This window comes from Notothenia rossii (assembly GCF_949606895.1).
Source record: "Notothenia rossii genome assembly, chromosome: 9".
Classification (NCBI taxonomy): domain Eukaryota; kingdom Metazoa; phylum Chordata; class Actinopteri; order Perciformes; family Nototheniidae; genus Notothenia; species Notothenia rossii.
In genome coordinates, this window is record NC_136907.1 from 78,628,513 (window position 1) to 78,652,515 (window position 24,003).

The window sequence follows — 24,003 nt, forward strand, 5'->3', positions numbered from 1 at the left end:
AACATTTTTAAGTGAGGGGAGAGGACCTCACCTCCTTTCGGGGGTCCGGGGCATGACATATTTAAGATTTTGAAGTTAAATGCATGAAACTGGTCCACTTTGATGGTAAAATTGAGATCTATGGATACATCTCTCAACATAGATGGTTCTGGTCCACTACAGTAGGTGGCGGTAAGGCAAGAAGAGGAGAAGTTCACCCGGAAGTGAGCCTCACGTGTTTCCTTCATTTCTCCATGCTTCTGAATCATGGATGAATAGAAGTTTGTTTGGGCTCCTGGTTATAACTAAAGGCAACTTATACCCTTAAAAGTTTTTTAGGCCCAAAATGGGTTAATTTGTAGAAGTATGAAAGATAGAAACTAAACATGTTGTAAGGACTATTTGTAAAAATTAAATATAATCTTATTATATCTTATATATCTTATTAAAATAAATGTACAGCTAGAGGCCACTGCTGCACCATTTCAGTTCAGGTTGTATTCAGGCAGTTAAGAAGTCAAACATCCAGGCAAGAATAACATTTAGTTTGATTTTAATTTCCTTAATTTGTGTTCATCATGGTGCCTCTCTCTCTTGCTCCGGTAAAGAAAAAACAAACAAGGTTCCTTCAAGGTGTATCTCTTGACATTGACAGACCCAGTACTTTTATCACCAAACCAGCCAGTCACCTAATAAACACTTTCTATGGTGCCAATAGCATCTACAGGAATACATGAAAAATATCAATTGAATGACATCTAGAGATGTTTTAGATTATTAAACCATCTTGAGCCCACCCCCCTCACTGTCAACATTGTTCATTTGGTAGTTGAACCGTTTTTTAAATAACGAGATTGCAAAATATGTCTTCATTTTTTTCAGACCTCCCATCAGAATCAAACACATACAATAACGCTGAGCTCCGGATTTTGATGGTCGGGAAGACCGGAGTTGGGAAGAGCGCCACAGGAAACAGCATTCTGGGAAAAGGATTCTTTAAATCAAAGTTCTCTTTTAAATCCTTGACCGTAAACTGTTCTCATGCATTTGGTGAAGATGATGGGAAGAGGAAATGGAAAAGAGAATAGATAAAAAGCATGAGGAACAATTTAAGAAAATCAAAGAGGATGCTGAGAGGTTAGCAAGGCTGATAGAAGCTCATGAAAAAAAATGGAGGAGAATGAGAGAAGAGGAGGAAAGGAAGGCCAGGAAGGATGCTGAGGACAGCGCTTCAATAATTGACGACATCTGTTCTGCTGTGAAGAAAGATGGAGATCTGTGAAGTCTTGGTTTCCATGATACAGTCTGACCCTCTGGAATACCTCCTTGTTAATCTTCACAGTCCCCTTTTTGATTTTGTTGTTTGATGTGATTTATAGTAATATCAGTTATTTCTGTGGTGAGTTTTACTTTTTAGAGAAGAGCATTTTTCTAAAGGTGAAAAATCTTTTCAACTTTTTCAAAGAAAAGTGCAAAACTCTGAATAAGAGTTCAGGCAGCTTCACGCTTCATTATCTAAAATACCCTTTCTAATATTTAGTAAACTGATCAAAGTACTAGTGTTTTTCATTTATCTTCAAGTTGTATCGTGGTGGCTTCCATGCATTTAACTGAAAGTGAAAACATCTTAGTTCAAAGACAAGCCAGAAACAAAATGCATTAAAAATGAATGTACTTTTATTTAATTAAACTCAAGAATGTCAATAGAATGATGTAACTCAATCTGTGGCTTCATTTATTTAAAGGTCCCATGACATGCTTTTCTGGTTATTAACCGCGGATCTCTCAGCCTGAACTCAGCCTGAGCACACAAAAAAAACTCACAGCCAGGCTACGAGTGTGTGTGTGTGTGTGTGTGTGTGTGTGTGTGTGTGTGTGTGTGTGTGTGTGTGTGTGTGTGTGTGTGTGTGTGTGTGTGTGTGTGTGTGTGTGTGTGTGTGTGTGTGTGTGTGTGTGTGTGTGTGTGTGTGTGTGTGTGTGTGTGTGTGTGCTCAGGCTGAGTTCAGAGAACATTGGACAATGTAAATCTATTCTAGTAGACCTCAACAATGAAATTATGATCAGTAGAAATGGCCATGTCATGTTTGTGAGCTAGAGCCTGATAAGCACCGTTTTTTCCTGTTCACACCGCAGCGGAGCCGGCTCTTTTCCCCGAAATCAGGTTCTTAACAAGCACCAAAAAAAAATCGGTCTAGAATCAAGAACCGCATACGTCAAGCTTACGTCGGAGGGGGGCGAGATCAACCTGAGCAACTGTTTATGGCGAGAACGGCAAATAAAAGTTGTATCAAGCAGTAGCGCTGAGCAAAGTGACTAGAACGCAACCACACACTTTCTAAAAATAACACACTTTATAAAATAACACACTCTATAAAACACTTACCACTGCCATGCTTAATGTGATTCTGTTTATTTGTACCTTACTTTGACCATCCGTTCGCTGTTATTGATCATTGTGGAGAGCAGGCAGACATTTTGTTTTATTATAGCAGCTATCGAATGGAATCAATACATGTCCGTCTATCACAAGTAGAATCACAATGAAAAATACGACGGTAATATGTGCCTGGAGAAAACAGCTTATACTACAATAGAATAGCAACAAGTAGTCAAAATAGTCAGTTTAGCTTTGGTTGCTATGCTAACATCACCTATTTTATATCAGATAAACTTTCATAACAGCGTTGTGATGCCAAACAGCGGGCAGCACTGCAGCGGTCGGTAAATGCAGCTGAAACACATTAATAAATAATGAACCATGGCACTCTGGAGAAAAGTATAAGGGTTGAGAAGTAGTTATTTAATCTGGCTTTGTGTGATTAAAAGCAACACGACCATCGACCCGACGCAGTGCCCCATTGTTGTTGTTGTGAGCGCCGTTGGGGAGAAAATCAGCGACGTGAACGGTGACGTCATGACGCAGCACCAGTCGGGCTCTGGGCGGTGTGAACAAAACGGGGGCTGAAAAGAAAAACCGGTTTCGAACCAGAAGAGCGCAAGCACGGAGCTAGAACGGGAACCGCGTTGGTGTGAAAGGGGCAACAGGGTCATTCTGTCACCTAATGGGCCTTTTTGGTTCTTCTCGTACATTTAGCTGATAACGCTACTGTAATATGTTCTTGAATAAAAATGATAAATGTAGGCCTTACAGTCTTATTTTCCCTTTCTTCTTGAACCACTGTTTATCAGCCACATGAGAGTGCTGTATCTCAAGGATTTAAATCAAATTTGACCTTTCTCTGCTTAACAGCATCTGAGCCAACAAGTCCTCCAACTAATACGACCAAATAGGTCGATTGTTTTCCTCGTTTTCCGACCCATTAATACGACCCAGAGCAGCGTTTTCAATCAACGGGTGCGTCAGCCTGTATACCTTTACGACCCACGGGCGCGTTTTAAATCAACGGGAGGCGGCGTAATGACGTACAACGTCCTCGACAACTTCTGTTAACAACCATCGTTTTTCAGACACGTACACTCTTCAAAAATCACGGCTTTCTGTCGTAGAACAAAACGTGATCCGCCTCTTAAATTTGTGTCGACCACAGACCTTATTTCGAGCTATTTTCCCAAATCCTATGGAGAAATCTCATTGGTTCTGACGCGAGGGAACCGGAAGTGGTCAAATGCTAACTCACCGGGGTTTTGGACTCGTCACTGCATCAGACAACATCCATTTATTTCCCAGACAAGCTAATAAACGTGAGTAGTCAGATATCAAAAGTATATTCATTTTGGGATATGTATTATGTTGTTTTATTTTGTCGTCTAGTACAGTGACTAAGATTACTATGTTTACCTAGGAATAATGATAGCAAAGCTAAATTAGCCAAAAGTAGAATCAGCTAACGTTAACGTGAGCATGGAAGTTATGTGATCCATCGGTTCATGCGGTTGATCCAAATGTTATCAAACGTCACATTCTTTATAACTATATTAAATACTATTTATCTATTAAGTGAAGAGTGACCAGGGGTGTAATACTGCCGGAACACCGCTCCGGCACCTAAAACGGGGATGGTTGTTAGCATCTGGTGCTAGCTAGCTATGATAACGGATAGGCTAAGAGGCTAATGTACCTAATGTAATGTTTACACAGTTAACTTTAGTCTAAGTTATCTCAGTGGGTCTGAAACAGTTTGGTCACCATATATGGAAATACATATTTCCAAGGCACACTTTTATATTATTGTAATGTTCCACAATAGGAGTCGGAAATTCAAGTTCTTAGGTTCAATAGCTCCTTTGGTAGTATACAAATACAGGTTCATAGGTCACAGGTTGCAGGTCGCAGGTTCAACGTCACACAGCACCCTAAAAAAAATCGAATGAATGCAAAACATCGATGAAATCATTACAATTCATACTATTGGACATACAACAAATGCATAAAAAAACAAAACAGTAAATAGTTAAATATGCACAAAGATACATTTTTAAAAAGTATTATTCTTATCATTTTTTTTATTATTGAAATGTATACAGTTAAGTTTCATATGGGTGTTGACAGATGTATCCATAGATTTAGTTAATTTTGCCCTCAAGTGCACAAGATTGATGCATTTAACTTCACGGGGGCCTCCGGACCCCCCTAGAGGACATGAGGTCCACCCCCACTTAAAACATATTCACATGGATAGGATACTAAATACATGTGCACACTTTTTATATAGTAACCTTTGTACCTCAGCAGGAGGGAGTTAGTTTATAAAGGTCCTTCACTGATCACTTAACTATCACGCAGCTGTGTGCAGCATTTACTGTAAGAATCACACATTTATTCAATAATGCAGACTTAATAAATGACCATTCTTTGTTGATTCTGGCTGGAGTGTTAATTGACAGTAGTTACATAAGCTTCAAAACAAGCCACAACTGCGCGTGCACACATGCAGAACTTATAGAATTAGCAATACACCCCTGCTAATGATGATTTTAGTATTATTTTCTGTGATGATGGAGCATCAACTTTTGGATCAACCAGATATTTACAGATTAGGGTTGTCCATAACAGTCAATTTAAAACATGTGACTGACTCTGTATAACATTGTTTTCCTTACTCTTGTGATTTTTGTTCATCCTATCTAAAAGATAAAAAAACATGAGTTCATTGTTTTAACAAGATTTTTCACGATATAATAAAATACATGAATCCTGTAAACATTTGTAGTATAGTATTCTTATTTTTGGTATTCCCTGACATTATCTGTGTTTCTGTTACAGACGCCTACTCAAAAAGTGTGCCAGACATGCAGGCAAAGCATAGGAGTAGCAAGTAAAAAATGCAAACAATGTGGTGCCATCCAACCCTACAAAGAGAAACTCTCCAAGCAAAAAGAAAAGGTTGCACAGGAGTGGAAGGCCACGCAACAGAAAAACCACAGTGTCAACAAAGTGTATGACTCGACACATTTACTGGTAAGCTTTTTTCTCTTGCAGATGTCAGTTATCATAAAAAAGTGTGTAAATAATCCCTGATCTTAATCTTTTTATACAAATTGTTAAATTACTGAATTGATTTATACTTTCCAACAGTCGCCCTCATTCACTTTTTAAAAATAATCCTAATTTCTTAAGTAAGTTTATGTGAGAAGTACAGACTAGTGCACGATTACTGCACTTCATGTAATGTGTTAAGCAAAATTGTTGTCACCGTTGTATTTAAAGCTGTAAAGGCATAACACATTTTTTCGAACTGATGTTAGATAGTGTTTGTACTTGCAAGCACCCAGTTTTAGTAAAACATTATTTCTTAACCAGAAGTAACATAGTTCAGGCCAGTGGTAATTCCTAGAATCAGAGCTTCAATGTACATGTTTTTCTAATTATATCTTACAAAAAAACCTGCATTTTGGTGTTTTATATTTTATTTTTGAACTTCATGGTATGGAAAACACATAATTATGTGACTATGGTTTCCAAAAGTAAAATAAATGAAATATCATATAAATTTTTGAATAAATGGTAAAACCAAGAATGTCACAGAATCAAAACCAGCCCATATTAATATAGTGCTTGAAAGACAATCAAGACCTGGACAGAGTTAGTATTAATAAAGAGGCCCTTAAAAGCACTTTCATTAAGCTTACCAGAGTCTCTGACTTTGAGCCGTGTTCGAACAGTCATTTCAAAATTCCCCTGTAACACCAGCTTTACATCTGAAGTGCTGTTAATGCAGAACTTTGAACCTGAAATGATATAGGTTATAGCTTGCTGACATGTTTCAAAGCTAAATGTAGCTTATTCAGATATCTGAATGTGAGAATTAAATGGACAAATATTAGGCATGCCAGAAACTGACCATGATCAAAATCGGACAGCCCTGGCGAATATTAATTGATTATTCGCCGCCGAATTGAAACTAAGCCAGGAAAAAAAAGAAATACATAAATAATAATAAAAATATATATAAATAAAATCGAATTTTAAAAATAATTTTCGATTATGGAGACTGTAACGAATATTCGAAAAATAGAATAATCGCTGGCATCCCTAACCCATATAAAAATAACTATGCCCATGTAAAAAAAACTCAAAGTGAACCCGAGCTCGATAAACTTCTTTTTTTTTTACAGTTCTTTTTTAGGGGCTCCCCTAAAAGGGGTCTAAAATCACACCTGGTTAATTGTGGGGTGCCTTCCTCAATGTGCACACGTATCACATCAGTGCATTTTTCACTTATGCAAAATAAATGGAGTTATAATGGCTTTAGGTGTGTGAAAATGTTTAGAACTGTTGTGTACATAATATTTCTTGTTTTTTTGTGTCCATTGTGTTCCAGCTTCACAAATGGAAAATGTTAGATCGGCGTCCCATCCTCCTTCTTGCCAAGAGAGGCACAAATGGTTTTTGCCGATTGCATCTGTCCATGGCAAATCGAGACAGAAGATGGTAACAATGCACTTGTTACCATAAAGAGGATTTACGAAAGCCTAATTAATGGTAAAGTATACAAATCTGCATGCTATATTTCAGCAATTTATCTGTTAACATGTTTTGTAAATTAGTTGCTCAGTTATCTGGTTTTAAATGTAAAAAAATGTGAATCACTGTTTACCATGTAGTACAAATATGTCGTTATGTCTTGTTTTGTCATTAAAGGTCCCATGTCATGCTTTTCTGGTTATTACCCGTCCCCTTGTGTGTTATGAAGCTTTTCCTGCATGTAAACGGTCTGCAGAGTCACAGACCCTCAAAGTACACCCTGTAGCGAGTAAAACTCTAACACAGAAAATACCTGTCTATGCTGCTCTTTTTCAATTTTTTTCTTCCTGAGTATAGTGACGTAACGGGCATAGTGACGTACCGGCTCACACACACTCACTCAGCCTTATCTTTTCTCAGCCGAGGCTCCGCGGATCTCCTCACGCACACACGCACACACACTCACAGCCTGGCTGTGAGTGTGTGTGTGTGTGTGTGTGTGTGTGCGCTCAGGCTGAGTTCCTCGCTGTCTCGCAGACCCCACACAGCAACCAGGAAACAACACCAGTAATCCAGCTCACACTGTCTGCTCCTCGAGCCTCAAAGGGCGGAGCAGCGAGCCCCCCAACGTCCCGCCAACACGGCACCCAGACCCCACGCAGCATTCTCATCTGTTTGTCCTTACTGGTGTCATTTCCTGGTTGCTAACAAACGCCATTGTAACACAGAATCACTGATGTTCCGCTGTTTCATTTTTAGCTGTAATTACTCAGATTATAAATGTATATGGAGGATTATACTTGGTCATTTACTCACCATGCGTCTACTTTTTTTTCTTCTCAATAGTGACTTTGGCAGTTGAACCTGAGGGCCCTTGTACCACACAGGCAGAAATGGCCGCAGACCCAGGATCAGACTTGTCTGTACCTCTTACCACCGAGACTGACACTGAGTTCACTCTCTTCCTCACTCCTGTGTCCTCCGGCCTGACTCCTGCTCTCTCCTCCGGGCTGACTCCTGCTCTCTCCTCCGGGCTGACTCCTGCTCTCTCCTCCGGGCTGACTCCTGCTCTCTCCTCCGGGCTGACTCCTGCTCTCTCCTCCGGCCTGACTCCTGCTCTCTCCTCCGGCCTGACTCCTGCTCTCTCCTCCGGGCTGACTCCTGCTCTCTCCTCCGGGCTGACTCCTGCTCTCTCCTCCGGCCTGACTCCTGCTCTCTCCTCCGGGCTGACTCCTGCTCTCTCCTCCGGCCTGACTCCTGCTCTCTCCTCCGGCCTGACTCCTGCTCTCTCCTCCGGGCTGACTCCTGCTCTCTCCTCCGGCCTGACTCCTGCCCTCTCCTCCGGGCTGACTCCTGCCCTCTCCTCCGGGCTGACTCCTGCTCTCTCCTCCGGCCTGACTCCTGCTCTCTCCTCCGGGCTGACTCCTGCTCTCTCCTCCGGCCTGACTCCTGCTCTCTCCTCCGGCCTGACTCCTGCTCTCTCCTCCGGGCTGACTCCTGCTCTCTCCTCCGGCCTGACTCCTGCCCTCTCCTCCGGGCTGACTCCTGCCCTCTCCTCCGGGCTGACTCCTGCTCTCTCCTCCGGCCTGACTCCTGCTCTCTCCTCCGGGCTGACTCCTGCTCTCTCCTCCGGCCTGACTCCTGCTCTCTCCTCCGGCCTGACTCCTGCTCTCTCCTCCGGGCTGACTCCTGCTCTCTCCTCCGGCCTGACTCCTGCCCTCTCCTCCGGGCTGACTCCTGCCCTCTCCTCCGGGCTGACTCCTGCTCTCTCCTCCGGCCTGACTCCTGCTCTCTCCTCCGGCCTGACTCCTGCTCTCTCCTCCGGCCTGACTCCTGCCCTCTCCTCCGGGCTGACTCCTGCTCTCTCCTCCGGGCTGACTCCTGCTCTCTCCTCCGGGCTGACTCCTGCTCTCTCCTCAGTGTCTTCCTCACAGAAAAGAAGACCAACGAGGAATAAAGTGGCAATTAATGGTATGTGCGGGTTAATTAGTAATTATCTTATTTACATCGACTGAAACTGTGTTTGATTTTGCACATTGAATTAGTTAAAGAGAGAGAAAACAATCATCGGTACAATTAGAATACACCACCTTTTGTTTTGTTTAAGACTTTGCAGTATCGAAAGTCTCAGTGCCATTTTGAACAGTTTAATTGAGCACAATGTGATGTTAGGCAATGTTTAGGAGGTTATTGCTGAACTTCAACTTATTACCATCTTTTAATTCCTTGCAGAATGTCCCATTCATCAAGGGTCAGACACTTTCCCCTACAAAAAACTACTGAGGGAACGAATCAGGGAGGTTTGTTTAGAAAATATTTTTAAATAAATAAACAATGACAATAATGTTTCCGTGGAACCAAGTCTTATCTTATTGGATTTTCGTATACTTTGTTTAAAAGGAGTGTTTCAGTCTTAAGCATGACTGCTAATGTAAATATTGAAATTACAGTAACAATAATTTATTATTAATTTAAGGTTGAGGTACTTGTGTAATGCTTCATGTCGCATTAATGCATCATGTCCAGCCATTTATTTATATATTACATTTTTTCTTGTAATCCTTTGTAGGTGAATTCCTATTCTTGGCAGTACAAATATTTTTTTAAATAATAATAGTATTCCAAAATATTAAACTGATGGGGAAAATGCTATTGACTATGTTACAGTCCTTCATATGTTTGAGTTAATCGTACCTACTATTATTTCAAATTATCATTTGATTTCACTGGACTTTTTGTATTTACATGTATGACATTTGAAAAAAATGAAGTTTACCTAAAATCTGTGTTTCTTTACTCAGGGCCATACCGAGGTGTTGGTGCAGTGGCAGTCTTGCTCTGGATGGTATGTATCTAATCTGAAGTTTCCTTCAGTGTAGCTGATGGGTCTGGCAGAACAGGGGCCACAAAGTAGTCTTACCAACCAACTTCATCAACCCTGAGATCACTAACTTAAACATTTTGGGTTCCTCAGCAGTAAATTGAATTTAGTTGATCACATGGGGGTGGGGAGCCATGTCATCAATGGCTCTATCAGACGTTTGCGCCATAAAGTAAGACATCCAAGTTCTCTGCCCTTCGTCATTCAGACATCGCGCCCTAGAAACGCTGTCTGATTGTAACACATAAGCAGGGAAGTAGCCTACATTGAAATAGAAATTAAAATATACAATAGAGTTTATCATTGATCAATATCACTAAAGGTTAAATGATTGATATGTGAGGCTGGATGGTATTTGATCTCTTTTGTAATTACTGACTTGTTACATTTGTTCTTAACAATTATACTATAAGTATAGTTAGTAGTAATAAGTAGTATTATTTCTGTGTGCAGTCTTGCAGGCAGTTGTCTAAGTTTAGTGCTGTATGTTTGGGCATTGATAAGACAGCAAATTCAAAGAATTGGTCAAATGAAACATTGACTTTGAAATAAAAAATGTACCTTGTATTATATATGATGTACGTGTTATATATAAATATATACATTATACTGCACTTTCATCATGATATTTTTGAGTGACTTAGTATATCTTCTCATTTGAAATAGCATTGTCAACATACTGTAGAACTACATATTCCAAAAAGTAATACTTTTTGCTGTGTCAGTATTGTCATACTGATATTCTGTACAAACTGTGAAGTCCATTGAGACAAATGTAACATTTGTGATATTGGGCTATATAAATAAACATTGATTGATTGATTGATTGATTGACTGTTTCTGTTTTACAGTGGGGCGAAGTGGAAAAATTCCTGGGAGCCAAAGGAAAACTTTTCCAGTTAAATATGGCTGACTTTTTTTTTTCTATTTTGGAGTAATAAAATACATATAAAAAAACATCTATGTAAGTGTTGTGCCTATTTGTGTTCTTATGTTATCAGTGAGCTGAAGCCAAGACAAATACAAATATGTTTTAAGTGTATCCATACAAACTCATTCTCTAAAACTGTCATGATTGGTCTGTTGTGAATGACACCCATGAGGAAAAAGGTCCTATACATTATATCACATCGGCAGGGCTGTGATGGGATGAGGCCCTCGCGAGCGTCGACGGGGGGGTGGTGTGTAAACCCTGGACACACCAAGCCGATTACAGCTAGTGGAGCCTCGCAGCAGAAACTGTGGCGCGCTCAATTGCGCCGCATTTGCGCATCAGATGAGGCTCCCTCCACAAGATGAGGGCGAGAGGCAGACGCAGTCTGTGTGATCGGCGTGTATGGAGGGGCGGGCCTGCACATCGGCATATCACAGACTGGTGCATACATTGTACAGGCGGCAATTTGAAATGGAACGCAGCCCACACACGGCAGACAAACCCAAACACTTTTGGAACACGCCACCTCCAGACACATTAACATGCACTCCCCTAACTTTCCCCTAATCTGACATTGTATTTCATTCCATAACATATAAATATACTGTTCACCCATGTGAAACACACACACTGAAACCAAAATAATTTACAAACATGTGAAAATCTTTCATATGCGATGGAAACTTCTGAAGCAATGGAAACAGGAGTCAGAGAGACACGAGGAGAGCAGGAACTTTGATGGCAAACTGATGGTTTATTCACAAGACATGTTGTGTGCCACGAATTGACACAAAAGATGCCAAACCAATTCTGAAGATCTCTACCCCAGACCCATATTTAGCTAGTTCTGAGAGAAGAATCAACATTGTGCATAACAAGATAAAACCAACACCTCTATCAGCTGACGCCAATAGGCAGGAACAGGGAGACAAAACACTGAGAGCACAGTAGCCAAGGCTACAGGTGCCTGTGCTCAGTCAGGACAAGACCTGGGGGGTATACCACGAAACTGGTTCAACCTAACCTGGATATGTTTGAGTTAGCCGGTTGGCCTAATCCAAAACATACGCCCTCTCGCTAAACGGCACTACGACACGGGTTATCAAGTGGATCGCTCAAGCCAGCCGTGTCCTATCTAGTTAGGAGCGTTCACATGAAAGGGGTGGTATTTGGAGCATTCGACCAATCACAAACATGGAGAAGCGTACTGACAGCGCAGCGCGTATACTTCCTGAATGAAAAGTCAACTATATAATTAGACAAATATGAAGACTTTAAACATCCATGACTCAAACACTTTATCCAGGATAAAAGCCACATAGCTGCACCTGCAAGGTGAACACAGCTGGTAAAAGAAAAAGTGTTTGAATGCGTACATTAACAGGTTTATGATATGCCCCGTCTAAGACACGATCTGACTTTAATTACATTTGACTCGAGTGTTTCGTAATGTGTTGCTTAAAATAATACTTCTGCATACAGTATGTGACACTGTAAGTGTTGCACGGCCAGATACGGCTCAGCTGACTCAGATAAGGAGATATATGATACATTATGATGTGATGCCGCGGACTGTACTGTTACTTTGATCCAGTTACTTATGTTGTGGCAGATATTTAATTAAGCTTTCTTAACGCTAATGTTATAATAGTCAGATTGCTCTGAAGATGGGAGGTGATATTCTATTAATGTTCACATTCACACGTGAACACGTTTGGTTCTATGCAAACTCAGTAATATCCATTGTGATACAGTTATAAGGCCTTCAAAAGAGACTGTCAGTGGAGATTAAAGGGGATCAGGAGCTCACGTCTTCTCAGAGTCCTTGGTATCTGGCTTGATGATTGTCTCACATTTCTAAACTTCATGTCAATAACCTGCTTAAAAAGCTGAGGGTTAGCCTAGGTTTCTTCTACAGGAACAAGTCCTGTTTCTCTGCTTGAGGCCAGGAAAAGGCTAGTCACTGTGACCTTTTGACCTGTGCTGGACTATGGTGATTTGATCTATATGAATGCACCTGCCAATTGCCTGGTCAAGTTAGATGCTGCGTATCACAGTGCACTGAGATTTGTGACAAACTGTAAAGCATTAACCCATCACTGTACCCTGTATGCAAGGGCTGGTTTGCTTTCACTAACTGTACGGAGGCTCAGTCACTGGTACATTTTTATATACAAAGCCATGTTAGGGAAACTTCCATCTTATATCTGCTCCCTGATCTCACGGAAAATTGTAAGTGGCTACTGCCTGAGATCGAATGCTGTGGTTTTATTAAATGTGCCAACTGCTAGGACTGTCTTAGGGAAGACAGCTTTTAGATGCGCAGCTCCTCTGTCTTGGAATAGTCTGCAAATTAAATGGAAACTGAGCAATCTGGTGCCACTAAATGTTTTTAAAGCTCGGTTGGATGCTACTCAATCGGAAGCTATTGGTACCTGTTTATGTCGATAGTTATGTAAATGGTGCTGTATGATGTCCTTTTGTTGTTCTGTTTATGTTTTTATGTTTCGTGTGGAACCTACTTGAGCAGGTCTCCCTTGAAAAAGAAATCAATGATCTCAATGGGATACACCTGTATAAATAAAGGTTTGAAATTAAATGAAATGAGAGTCATCATCATCATGTTCTCTCTGCTGCTGCTGCTGCTGCTGGCAGCTGGAAGTGAGTCAACACTTATTATACTGCTGTTTAACAGGATAATCTGTCATATAACTTTTTTTTGTATTTGTACAGGTGTGAAGTGTGAACAGTTGACACAGCCAGCTTCTGTGACTGTGCAGCCAGGTCAACGTCTGACCATCACCTGTCAGGTCTCTTATTCTGTTAGTTAATAATAATAATAAAATTCAATAACATGCTTTAACCACTAGGTGCCCGTTTATCAGCTGTGCACCGTTATGGTGTAAATACTGCCTATCTACCAATTGGATCCAATATAAAAGTCAGCCGAATTACTGTTGATATTGCAAGGAGACATATTGTGTGAAAATAAATCTAAGATGTTGTTAAATGGCTGATATATTTGTGATCCACGTCACGTTTTCAGTTTTGGCGGCAGTTCTTCCTGTTTGTATAGAAGTCTTCTCATCAGGGCTCTATAAATAGATAACTACGGCAGATATGTAATATGTAATGCAGCCGAACCATGTATTACAATGCCGTTATGTGATTAGCTCCAAAGAGAAAAGCAAGCAAACTCGGAATAAAGTATTATTATTTTTTTTTAAAATGTTTTCGGATTTCACATCGCATAAACACCATTTCCCAACGTGCATTGCGGCTAAACCATGAATCACCGAGCTGAGGATCTTGGTTATGGCTAGAAAGGATCCGTCTTGTGTAAAACTCTCGCGAGAGTTCGGCTGAATGTCACGTGGCTGAATGTTTACGTTTGGCAGGCAGCCTTTCAGTTAGGATCGTTAACATCAGTTGGCCACAGCAAATGATGGTGAGAAGCTAAACTATCTATTAATTATGTCAATGACAGGGAGTGTGATCGTTGAAAAGCGGTCTTGCTGGTGTTCAAAGAAGAATGACAACACTGTAGATCACCAACACTATGGTTTATTTTTTATTCACAGGCAAGTCAACGTTGTCGCAGTAAAAGTCCCAAGATAGCTCCTGGTGCAATAAAATGTTCCCTTGCAGTGTTTTACTATTATGTCTGATGTTTCTCTATTAATATTGCTGCTGCATTAATGTGTATGTTGCATCATGTTACTGCTGTAGATGTGTTTCCGAGCCGCTCCGATTACAACGAGAGTTACAACGAGAACGTGACGTCATATTTACAATAGAAGGATCCTTTCTAGCCATAACCGAGGATCTTGCCTACGTCTGTTTCCGGTATTGTTTTTGACGGATGTATTTTGTTATACACACATTCCTTCACATTTAAATTAAAATGTACATTAAAATATTTCGTGAGGCTTTCTAAAATGTTTTAAAATATAACTACGGTTCGAGTTGAAGAGTTTATAAATTAACATGAACCGAAGCTGTTGCCTGGTAACGCAATCGTGCAACGTCACGTCCGTTAATTCCACATCCACACACATCGATTTAATAAATGAATATAGCCTTTGTATCTGCTAAAAGAGGTGCCGACCAGCTGGGGCAACAGAAAATTGGCGAAATTGAGTGTGACTATTACAAATGAAATCATTATTATATTAATATTGATAATAACAACCGACCGTCGGGGTAGCATTTGCTTGGCATTTCCGGGTATATCTCCACTGGTTGGGCCACGTTAACAATACTGTGTAATTGTCACGTTTGAAGGGACGAAATCGTGACAGCTTCACGTCTCCCATCATGGTAAATCGTCACATGTTCACGTCTTGCCGTGATACCGGGTTGTGCTGACCATGTCCATGCCTTTATGACAACAGTGTACCAATCTTCTGATGGCTACTTCCAGCAGGATAACTCACCGTGTCACAAAGCTCAAATATTCTCCAACTGGTTTCTTGAACATGACAATGAATTTTACTCAAATGTCACAGTCCACAGTCATCAGATCCAAATCCTACAGTGCACCATTGGGATATGGTGAACGAGAGATTTGCGTCATGGATGTGCAGCCGACAAATCTGCAGCAACTGTGTGATGCGATCAGGTCAATATTGAGTGAAATCTCTGAGGAATGCTTCCAGTACCTTGTTTAATCTATGCCATGAAGACTTAACGCAGTTCTGAAAGCAGATGGGGGTCCAACCCATCCTAGCAAGGTGTACCTAATTAAGTGGCTCGTGAGTGTATTACTTAGCTCAATTTGTATTGTTAGTGTGTGTCTGTAGGAGTAAAGTCTAGACACATTCTTTGGATGTAAGCATTGGCTAATTAAACAGATCATGATTAAATGACATGATGATAATAAGGGTGATCACCAAAACCTTATACCAGGGGTGGGGAACCTCTGGCCCTCGAGGTAACTCGGATCTGAAGGTGACTGATAACTGCTAATGGCATTTACTTGAATACCAGACATAGTAAATGCAAAGCAGGATCATATAAAAAAAAGGGTAATAAACAAGCCATTCAATCGTAATACTCGTTTTAATACATTGACATGCATACAACACAATAGACTTGTTAAGTCCTGTTCGTTGTCCTGTTTGTTGTCCTTATCACCGTCCTGTTAGTTTTCCTCATCACCGTCCTCATCACCGTCTTGTTCGTTGTCCTCATCACCGTCCTCATCACCATCTTGTTCGTTGTCCTCATCACCGTCCTCATCACCGTCTTGTTCGTTGTCCTCACCACCGTCCTCATCACCATCCTGTTCGTCGTCCTCATTACCGTCTTCAATGTCTTCCTCCATCATGAGAAAAGACGAGTCCGAGCCAATACAGCTGTAGGTGCTGGTGACTCTGCTCAGTTTCTGCTCCAGAAGATATTGATGGTGTAAAATACAGCAGTGCAGTCCCCTGTATCCCTCTTCTGTTATATCGCTTGGAGAAACTAAAATAAAAAGACAAAATGACAGTCTATGTAAGGCAACTTTTAGTTAGCATTGATGTTGGTTCCATATAAGCAATTTGAATGTTTAACTCCGAGGCTGTATATTAGCTAAAAAGATTTGTGATTCAGAAAAAATGCAATCATTACAGATGCTATTCAGTGATAGACATTTGACACTGGGAGGGGGGCAGTGGCAAATGTTATAAATCGGTATTTGTGGAACATACTTTGGTTTCTGATGTCGTCTTTTGTCTGATGAAGGAGGCGGTCCAGTTTGTCCAGTGCCTGCCTCAGATTTTGACAATGCTGGGTCATCTCCTTCACAATGATGACTTTCTCCTCTTCCATACGCCTGACCAGCATAACCTGGTCAAAAAGTCGCCTCTTTGTGCGCAGGTTCACCACTATAATGGAAAAAACACAAAATATAACAACCACAATGGTAAGGCTAATAAAACAAATAATATCAGTTTGTATTCAATCTTTTTTAATTAAATTGACCAAAACCTTAAAATCTGGTAAAAAAAAATTCAACCTCGCCGCTTGCTGAATTTTTTCAATTCTGTCTATGTTGGCAGAATTAAACTCAGTATGTCTTGAGATTCAACATTAGTATGCAGTTCAGGGTGGTCAGGAAGGGTTTTACTGTTTCCATAGATATGCCTGTCCCAGTGAGACTAGACTATTAAGACTTGATAGGGCAACATCATACAGACCTTTCAATATCATTATTTTTAAAATGATTTGTTGTGATCATGATGATTTGTGACACCTATGTTGATAGCTCTGTGTTACATTGGTGATTGTATTCTAGTACTTCAACTGAATTTATGGAATATCTAGGGCAGACAAAAACAAGTTGTTTCTTACCATCTCCTTGCGCCTCCCAGGGCAGAATGACATCCTCAGACAGACCGCATGCTGCTTCTGTGTCAATTTTCTCTGAACAGGCATCAATGGTGTTGTACTGCAGTATCCTCTCTCTGAGTTTCTTTTTGAGCTCTGTCAGTCTTCTCCGTTTGCGTTGCCTTGTTTGGTTGCTGTCTGTAAAGTAAAACAAAATACAAATAAACTAATATTAATAATACAAACAACAACAACAAGAAACAAATATTGTTTCTAGATAACGTAATAATAAATACCATTTTGTCGATAGAGGTCGTGTTTCTTTCTTCGGAGGGAATAAATAATTTCATCTATTTCTCTCTGGAGCTCCTCTTGGCTACTCTGGGCTCCATGTTTCTCTTGAAAACAGAAACAACAAGGTGTAATCATAAAACATGAAGCCAAATGTTTGGAAATATGGAACCAAATCTATACCACAGTGATCATATAACATACCAGTGGCTGCCCATTGCTTGACCTCCAACACCCACTGCTCCGTGTCCTCCAGGGAGATGTTCAGCTCTTGCTTGAGACTCTCAAGATTGTCCACTTCAGTTTGTGCTCTCTGTGTAGTCTGGTTAGAATGTTTAAAAGGAAAAAGTGAATATGCGTTCCAGTTGGTTGAGAAGGTTGTTTTTTACTGAATTCCTTTATGCACATTAACTGACCAGACAACAACATGAAATGCTAAACACCTTCTCTTCAAGGTTGGCAAGTATCACCTTAGTTTCCCTTTTTTTTCAAGATCAAGCAGGATTAACATTATTATTATTATTATTATTATTATTATTATCCAGAAATTCAGATGAATCAACCTATAGTGCTTTATTAAAAACAAACAGAACAGAGACTCTCTTGGCAGAACAGTGTGCCATGGCAGCACCATCATAATGAAATGATTGCAGAATACATTCAATTCAACAACATGTAGCTAAGGATGGTGTTAAATTACTACAACAACAAACTCGGATAGTCTTAATATACATTTTGAAATGCAGCATGGACGTCTTACTTTGACAAATCTCTTTGAGAGTGTCTTGTGGAGATTCTCCACCTTCCTGTGGTTCCATTGCATAGCCAGCACGGTTATCATATCTGCTCTAGCTGTAAACACAAAAACATGAAAATTCATATGAGCTTTACAATGTGGCACTACTTCAAACTATTTGTTTTCCTCTACCAACCTGATTTGGTCATGTATTTTGTTGTCAGAGCTGCCCTTGAGAGGAAGCTGTTAACCTGTTCCACTTCCTCGCCGACAGTATTTCCAGCACCTTCCTGGCTTCTGCCACCCCACTTCACCTGCTCAGAATCATAAACAATGAGATCTAGCTATTTAGTTCAATATTATAATTTCTTGTACTGTACATCTTTAGTTATCATCAGTGTCAGGAGCAATTTCAGAAAGTTAAAATGTTCTAATATTGAATTATGCTTTGAACTACAATGTCACAACTGCAGTTATTTGAAGCTCTATTCATTCATTATTTCTACAGTGCGGATATATTTACTAAAATAAACATAATGGGTTTTGGAAGCCTATCCTTGTGACAGTCTGTTTTGTAACAATTTTGTCAACATTTGTAACTATTACAATTATTCCACAGGCTTGAATAGAATATACTACATGATATTCTTATGTGCACTACAATTTCTAAAACATTTGAATCTAGTGACACAAATGTTTAACTTGCATACTGTACCTCGCATTTGCCTGTGTGGGCCTTGGCGTGCATTACAGAGAGAAAAGGTTTCATCTCTGTAAGTGGTTGGAGCTCAGGCAACTTTGCTGCCATCTTCTCCAAATAAGGCCAGTACCTGTAATGACAAAATCAATTAGCTTTTCCAGTTGCATGATGGCATAATAGTAAAAAGATAAACCAGGTCCTTAAAATTACCAGTACAATCCTTGTAACCAACATCAGCATTTATCCAAATGAATGTTTTTTTTGCTTTACATCTACTGGATGTGCAAGAATTAAATAGATAACACGTTTCCCACAAACACTTCCAATTTTGCAATAGTTATAACTACCTGCAGGCAACATCCATACAAAAGAATGTTGCATTCGCAACTTCAGCCAGCTCCTTCTGCAGGAACATTGGGTAGGCATATATTTCACCACGGTAGTGATTTAGGCCTTGTAGTAAGATGCCATGTCTGCACACAGCTATTTGCAGTCCTTCCTCATCCACCTTGGCCCTGGACTTGTGTGAGGTTTCTCTGCAAGCTGTGAATGTTGCCGGTCCACAAACATCACGACCACTTTTCTGAAATAGACACAATCTGTTACATTTAACCCTGTGCTAAGAAAAATAAATAAAGGGTTAAGGGATTGAATAGATTCTTACAATCGTCATCTGGCTCCTGATTTTGTCGACAAAGGCCGACACTTTACTGTCCTGGGCAATGAACAGTCCATCAAATAGAGACGGTTCATCTGTCCTGCGAAATTCGAGAAAGACATTGTAAGCAACATTATCATACATACATAAGTTTGATTGTGTCCTCTATTTAATGTGGCCAATTTGCTTTTGCCATAACATTTTCATAAATGTGGAAAAGGTCTTTGTGAATTTGATCTGTAATTCTGTGTAAAGTCTTTTGCCACCATTATTTAACATTAGTGAAAAGTTTACTGACTTCTTGTAAAAAGGTAAAAATAAAAGTACATCCTTTATATTGATGGGCATGGAATAGGGCAGAGGAAGGCATAGAAAAAGGTTCCTGGGCAATTTAATACATTTTTCATGAAGCGATTATATCCAAAACTGGTTCTTAGCTCCAACATATCCAACTAACGTCAACCATTTAACATTTTAAAGTTGAGTTAACTTTACAGGCGTCATATATAATAATGTTTATGAATTGGATTTATATAATTATGTGTAATTTCAAACCAACTATTGTTTTCTGATGGTCTACAAACTTTGGAAAAAGAAATTGCAGAGTTGGGGAAAGTTAGACATTTCAGCAAAGACATTCAGCTTAGTCAATAAAACAACAACTAAAATGAGAATATGATTTCACTGACCCTCTGGACTTCTTGAAGCGATAATGCTTTCTATTGCCATCTACAGCAATAGCCAGCATGTCAGGTGTGCATGCTGGGCATTTAAAGGGCTCCACCAGGCATAGATCTTCTTGTCTGTAATTACAGAAGGCAAACTCCCGAAAGACTCTGTGGAAGATATCGCTACAGATTCTGCCTGTCTGGAAAAAAGAATGGTATTCATTTGGTTAATTAAAAGTTTGGTATTCAAAAATCTTGAAAACCACATTTTATTCTTACCCTTCCTGTGGAAAACGATCGATGTTCAAGCATTTTTATAAATACTTGCTGGGATAATGCTGGGCTGGCCAATTTCATTTGCTCGAATGATGTGAACACATCAAAGTTAAAAATAATTTTGCAGCTGTCGGTTGCTGGCCAGTATTTGTATCCCAGCAAGTCACCTATGCTCGGGGACCATTTGGCGGAACAAATTGGGCAGCACACAGAAGGCAGACGAACGTTGTATGGACCTGAGAAAAAATATAAATGTGCAATTTGACAGCTATCTATGCAATGTAGGACAAAAGTATAATAGTAATCCTGTATTTCTGCTTGATCGTCTTCTGGTGGCAACAAACCATTGATAGTCACCAACACGGTCTGCTTTCCTGGGATGATGGTGAAATCTTGGCTTGGACCACAGAAGCAGATTTGGGATGGCGGAGGAATAGGAAGCAGACACACTGCAGCAAAGACAATTTCAGAGATTCATATGCATGTTAGGACATGTTAGGAAATGTAGTCAATACAAATTGAGACATTTTAACTGTTAAAGCAAACTTCCGACATGGTGAAAATGATGCCGCTGTATATGTAGTGCACATTAGGAAACCATGGTAAGGGAATATGTAATACCTTATTTGAACCCACCTTGTTCACAGAGTCCATATTGGCCACTTTCATCCACAACCACTAAGGATGTGGGAGGAATAGGTCTGTAAAACCCATCAAACATGGCTTCCCTGTCATGGAAGACATGTTTACCATGGATAATAGGGTCACATGCCGGACAAAGAAAGGGAGTTCCTGGTGGAACACAGTCCAAACACCGGACCACAGCATCAGCAGTTTTGCATTGGAGACAGGAACGTGTAGTGACAATCTCTGCAGCCAATTTCAAATGAAGGAGCTCTGGCATTGCAGCTCTGAATTTTTGTTCACGTTTCAACTGTCTTTGGGTCCATGTTGATGCAGTGGGTGTTTCTTCTGATGATGCAGGGACAGTGAGAGAACCCAACAGGTTTCTCAGTGTCTGAAGATGTTGATCTAAAATAACAAAATATAAAACAAATCATGGAATTTAGTTTAATTAAAAAAAGATATTCCATACATGGCTTTTCACTTTACAATGTATCATGAACAAAGCTATTACATACTACAAACAATTACCTACATTTCAAGTTGAAGGATAATTTAAGAATTCATTGTGCATACCAAGACTTGGGACCTGTAGAGGAATCTCATGTGTCTCCTCGACCTCTGGGGACTTCTGAGAGCTGGAAGGTTTAACTGCATAAAACAAAGTACGAATTTATGGGAAACATTATTGAGGACCGACCAACGACATTAAAACTTAATGAAACACTAGAACTAGATTATATTTTACAGACCAGATCGATTCTTATTCCAATGTTGGGCTATAATGTTCCCATCCAGGTCCCTCTTCCTCCAGGAAACATTTGATCCTTGCGTTATTTTCTTTGGTATCTTCTGTATCTTCGGTTTCTTTGGTTTCTTTGGTATCTTAATATATAAATATATAAAAGAGATTATATATTTCCCTTAATTGTTGCACACACATCTTTGTAATGTGTGTGTCTGTTATCATTTGAGTAAATGTTATAATAAATTTTTGGATAATGTTGTACTTGCCTTATTTGCCAACTCATCTGCGAGGGCATTCCCTATCTCTAGCCATTCATTCAGTTGCTTGGATGCCATTTTTAAGTGAGGATAAAAAGGGCAACAACAAACAAAGGATGAACTGACATACAGGGAGGGAGAAAAACAAAACAAAAGACAAGAAAACGAGAGGGGTGAAAGAGAGTAGGAAGAGGAATATGGCTCTGAAAAGAACCGTTGATTTTTTTATGATAATAGGCTACTTCATATAATTGAATTGATAGATGACCTGAAAAAAACCAAACAGATGAACTCAGATTAGCTGTGCTACCATGTAATTTAATTGTTGCTTCATAAATAAGCATTCGCCAAAATAAAACTACAGGCACCAAAATCAATCAAGTCCCAGGTAAATCAGTAATTACAGGGAAATATATTTCTCTTTTTAACTAGATGTGATGCTTTCACAAAACTTAAGTTGAATTAGCGAATGTTTAAAGTAGTAAAACAACTATGACCTGATGATATTCAAGTGTTGAACTTACCCTAACTATCATTAATGCAACATGTTAGGTGACATTTCGAAGAAAGAAAAAGTGTGTGCATTATAAAAAGCGCCATGTAAATGTCAACTATTATTATTATTATTATTAAAGTGCCATTTCCTTTCGCATTGTTTACGTTCATATCATGTCCTGGTCTGGTTAGCTGAATATACATACTTTTGCCATTGTTATGTGTTATGTCACGTGCTACCAAGGGTTTTGTTTTTAGGCAAGATTTTAGCTCCTTTTGTGCGAAGGAGAAAACTCTCCCTACAACTTGTTGTAGACGAACCTTCTTATATTGCAATACATATCCGTTAGCGCATATAAGCTAAGCGCTAAGCGCTAACCTTTACAGCCATGCTATTGCTAACAACATGCATTCGCCTATACTGCCTATGCCACGGGCCAGCCCTAAAACGTAAAACTGAAATATCGTGGTTAAACATGCTTAGTAGAAAAACGACAGGATTAATTAAAAGCGTAAACAAATCAAATGAAATACAGAAATCAGATTTACCACTTGTAAAGCTCTGACGCTCTGACGCTCTTTAACAATCCTTCTTCTTCTTCATCTTCTTCTTCATCTTCATCTTCTTGGCTCGTCGCACTTTTATTGATGCGCAAGGTTAAAGTTCACGGGATTACGATCGTGACAAAACGTGACAAAAGGTTGTAATAAACTGCTGCTAGAAATGAATAATGGGAAAGCTACGTGGCTATGGGTCGTAATATCGTGATCAACACTGCTTAAACAATCGACCTATTTGGTCGTTTTTTGTAGGAGGACAGGCTGTCTGAGCTTAATGCCACATCCTGTCATGAACAGAGACTGAAAGCTACAGTTCAAAGTGTTGACTACAGTCTGCAGGTTTTTGTGGCATTTAGAAAAACAAGGTGCATTTCTTGTAATTGCTGAAGGGAGGGGGAGCAGGATTTACTGAGGGCAGTTATCTAAAGGTGAAAGGAAAATACATTATAATGACAAATGTAAGGGTGTCAATCATTTGAGTCCCTGAATAAGAGGTTGAATAAAATCATATCACATGAATGTGAAAACCTAGCGGGGAAATAAATGGCAGTTTAAACACATCCATGCCCCTTCCCACCAAACCAGTTTGGTTCTAGCTCCGTGCTTTTCTGGTTCTGAACTGGTTCTCCTTTTTAGTCCCAGTTGTGTTCCCAGCCACTCACAACCACAACAATGGCGGACTGCGTCGAGTTGATGCTCGTGTTGCTTTTAATAATATGAAGCCAGATTTGATTAAATCACTATTATGTCAAATGCTGAAGTTAACTGTCCATGTTTCTTATTAAACACTTTGAGAGCTGCAGACTGCTGAAGGTGCTTCAAACTGTAAATATAATGTAGCTCTACATGTCCATGCGACCTTGGGTAAAATACTTAACTACAAATTGGTATGGCCAACGTGTGTGAGTGTGTGTGAATGTTAGTCTCCCTGAGCACATTGCATGGCAGCCTCTGCCTC

At 39.8% G+C, this 24,003-nt stretch overlaps 1 protein-coding gene and 2 long non-coding RNA genes across 9 annotated transcripts; 2 read left to right on the top strand and 1 right to left on the bottom strand.

Annotated features, from left to right (window-relative positions):
* Nucleotides 1–3,261: 3,261 nt before the first annotated feature.
* LOC307020569 lies at nucleotides 3,262–8,020 on the top strand. Of its 2 annotated transcripts, XR_013802918.1 has the most exons (4): nucleotides 3,262–3,681; nucleotides 5,204–5,398; nucleotides 6,762–6,922; nucleotides 7,751–8,020. It is a non-coding gene; the product is annotated as an uncharacterized lncRNA (long non-coding RNA). The 2 variants fall into 2 exon arrangements; XR_013802919.1 differs by lacking the exon at nucleotides 3,262–3,681 and having other exon boundaries at nucleotides 5,060–5,398; nucleotides 7,751–8,017.
* A 648-nt stretch (nucleotides 8,021–8,668) lies between these two features.
* LOC307020570 lies at nucleotides 8,669–10,746 on the top strand. 3 transcript variants are annotated; one of them, XR_013802921.1, is made up of 4 exons: nucleotides 8,700–8,875; nucleotides 9,137–9,204; nucleotides 9,706–9,749; nucleotides 10,637–10,746. It is a non-coding gene; the product is annotated as an uncharacterized lncRNA (long non-coding RNA). The 3 variants fall into 3 exon arrangements; XR_013802922.1 differs by having other exon boundaries at nucleotides 8,701–8,875; nucleotides 9,706–10,746; XR_013802920.1 differs by having other exon boundaries at nucleotides 8,669–8,875; nucleotides 9,137–10,746.
* Nucleotides 10,747–15,761: 5,015 nt separating this feature from the next.
* On the bottom strand, nucleotides 15,762–23,288 carry LOC307020549 (uncharacterized protein). 4 transcript variants are annotated; one of them, XM_079651996.1, is made up of 18 exons: nucleotides 23,034–23,288; nucleotides 21,999–22,110; nucleotides 21,737–21,869; nucleotides 21,561–21,635; nucleotides 20,997–21,392; nucleotides 20,705–20,809; nucleotides 20,364–20,596; nucleotides 20,106–20,284; nucleotides 19,423–19,516; nucleotides 19,106–19,341; nucleotides 18,774–18,888; nucleotides 18,255–18,372; nucleotides 18,083–18,174; nucleotides 17,527–17,644; nucleotides 17,328–17,429; nucleotides 17,056–17,229; nucleotides 16,413–16,589; nucleotides 15,762–16,185 (listed from the first exon to the last, which is right to left on the bottom strand). In XM_079651996.1, the coding sequence occupies exons 2-18, from the start codon at nucleotides 22,065–22,067 to the stop codon at nucleotides 15,863–15,865; spliced, it is 2,739 nt and encodes a 912-aa protein (XP_079508122.1). In that variant the 5' UTR covers nucleotides 22,068–22,110; nucleotides 23,034–23,288; the 3' UTR covers nucleotides 15,762–15,862. The 4 variants fall into 4 exon arrangements, with proteins under 4 accessions (XP_079508122.1, XP_079508121.1, XP_079508120.1 ...); XM_079651995.1 differs by having other exon boundaries at nucleotides 21,999–22,257; XM_079651994.1 differs by lacking the exon at nucleotides 23,034–23,288 and having other exon boundaries at nucleotides 21,999–23,021.
* Nucleotides 23,289–24,003: the final 715 nt, after the last annotated feature.

What these genes read in the sequence shown, in the direction of transcription:
- LOC307020549 (XM_079651996.1), bottom strand. Translation starts at nt 22,067, where the DNA reads ATGGCATCCAAGCAACTGAATGAATGGCTAGAGATAGGGAATGCCCTC. An exon ending in CGTGTTGGTGACTATCAATG is followed by an intron (nt 20,597 to 20,704) that starts GTTTGTTGCCAC and finishes ATTTTTTCTCAG; the next exon opens with GTCCATACAACGTTCGTCTG. An exon ending in AGACGACATCAGAAACCAAA is followed by an intron (nt 16,186 to 16,412) that starts GTATGTTCCACA and finishes TTTTTATTTTAG; the next exon opens with TTTCTCCAAGCGATATAACA.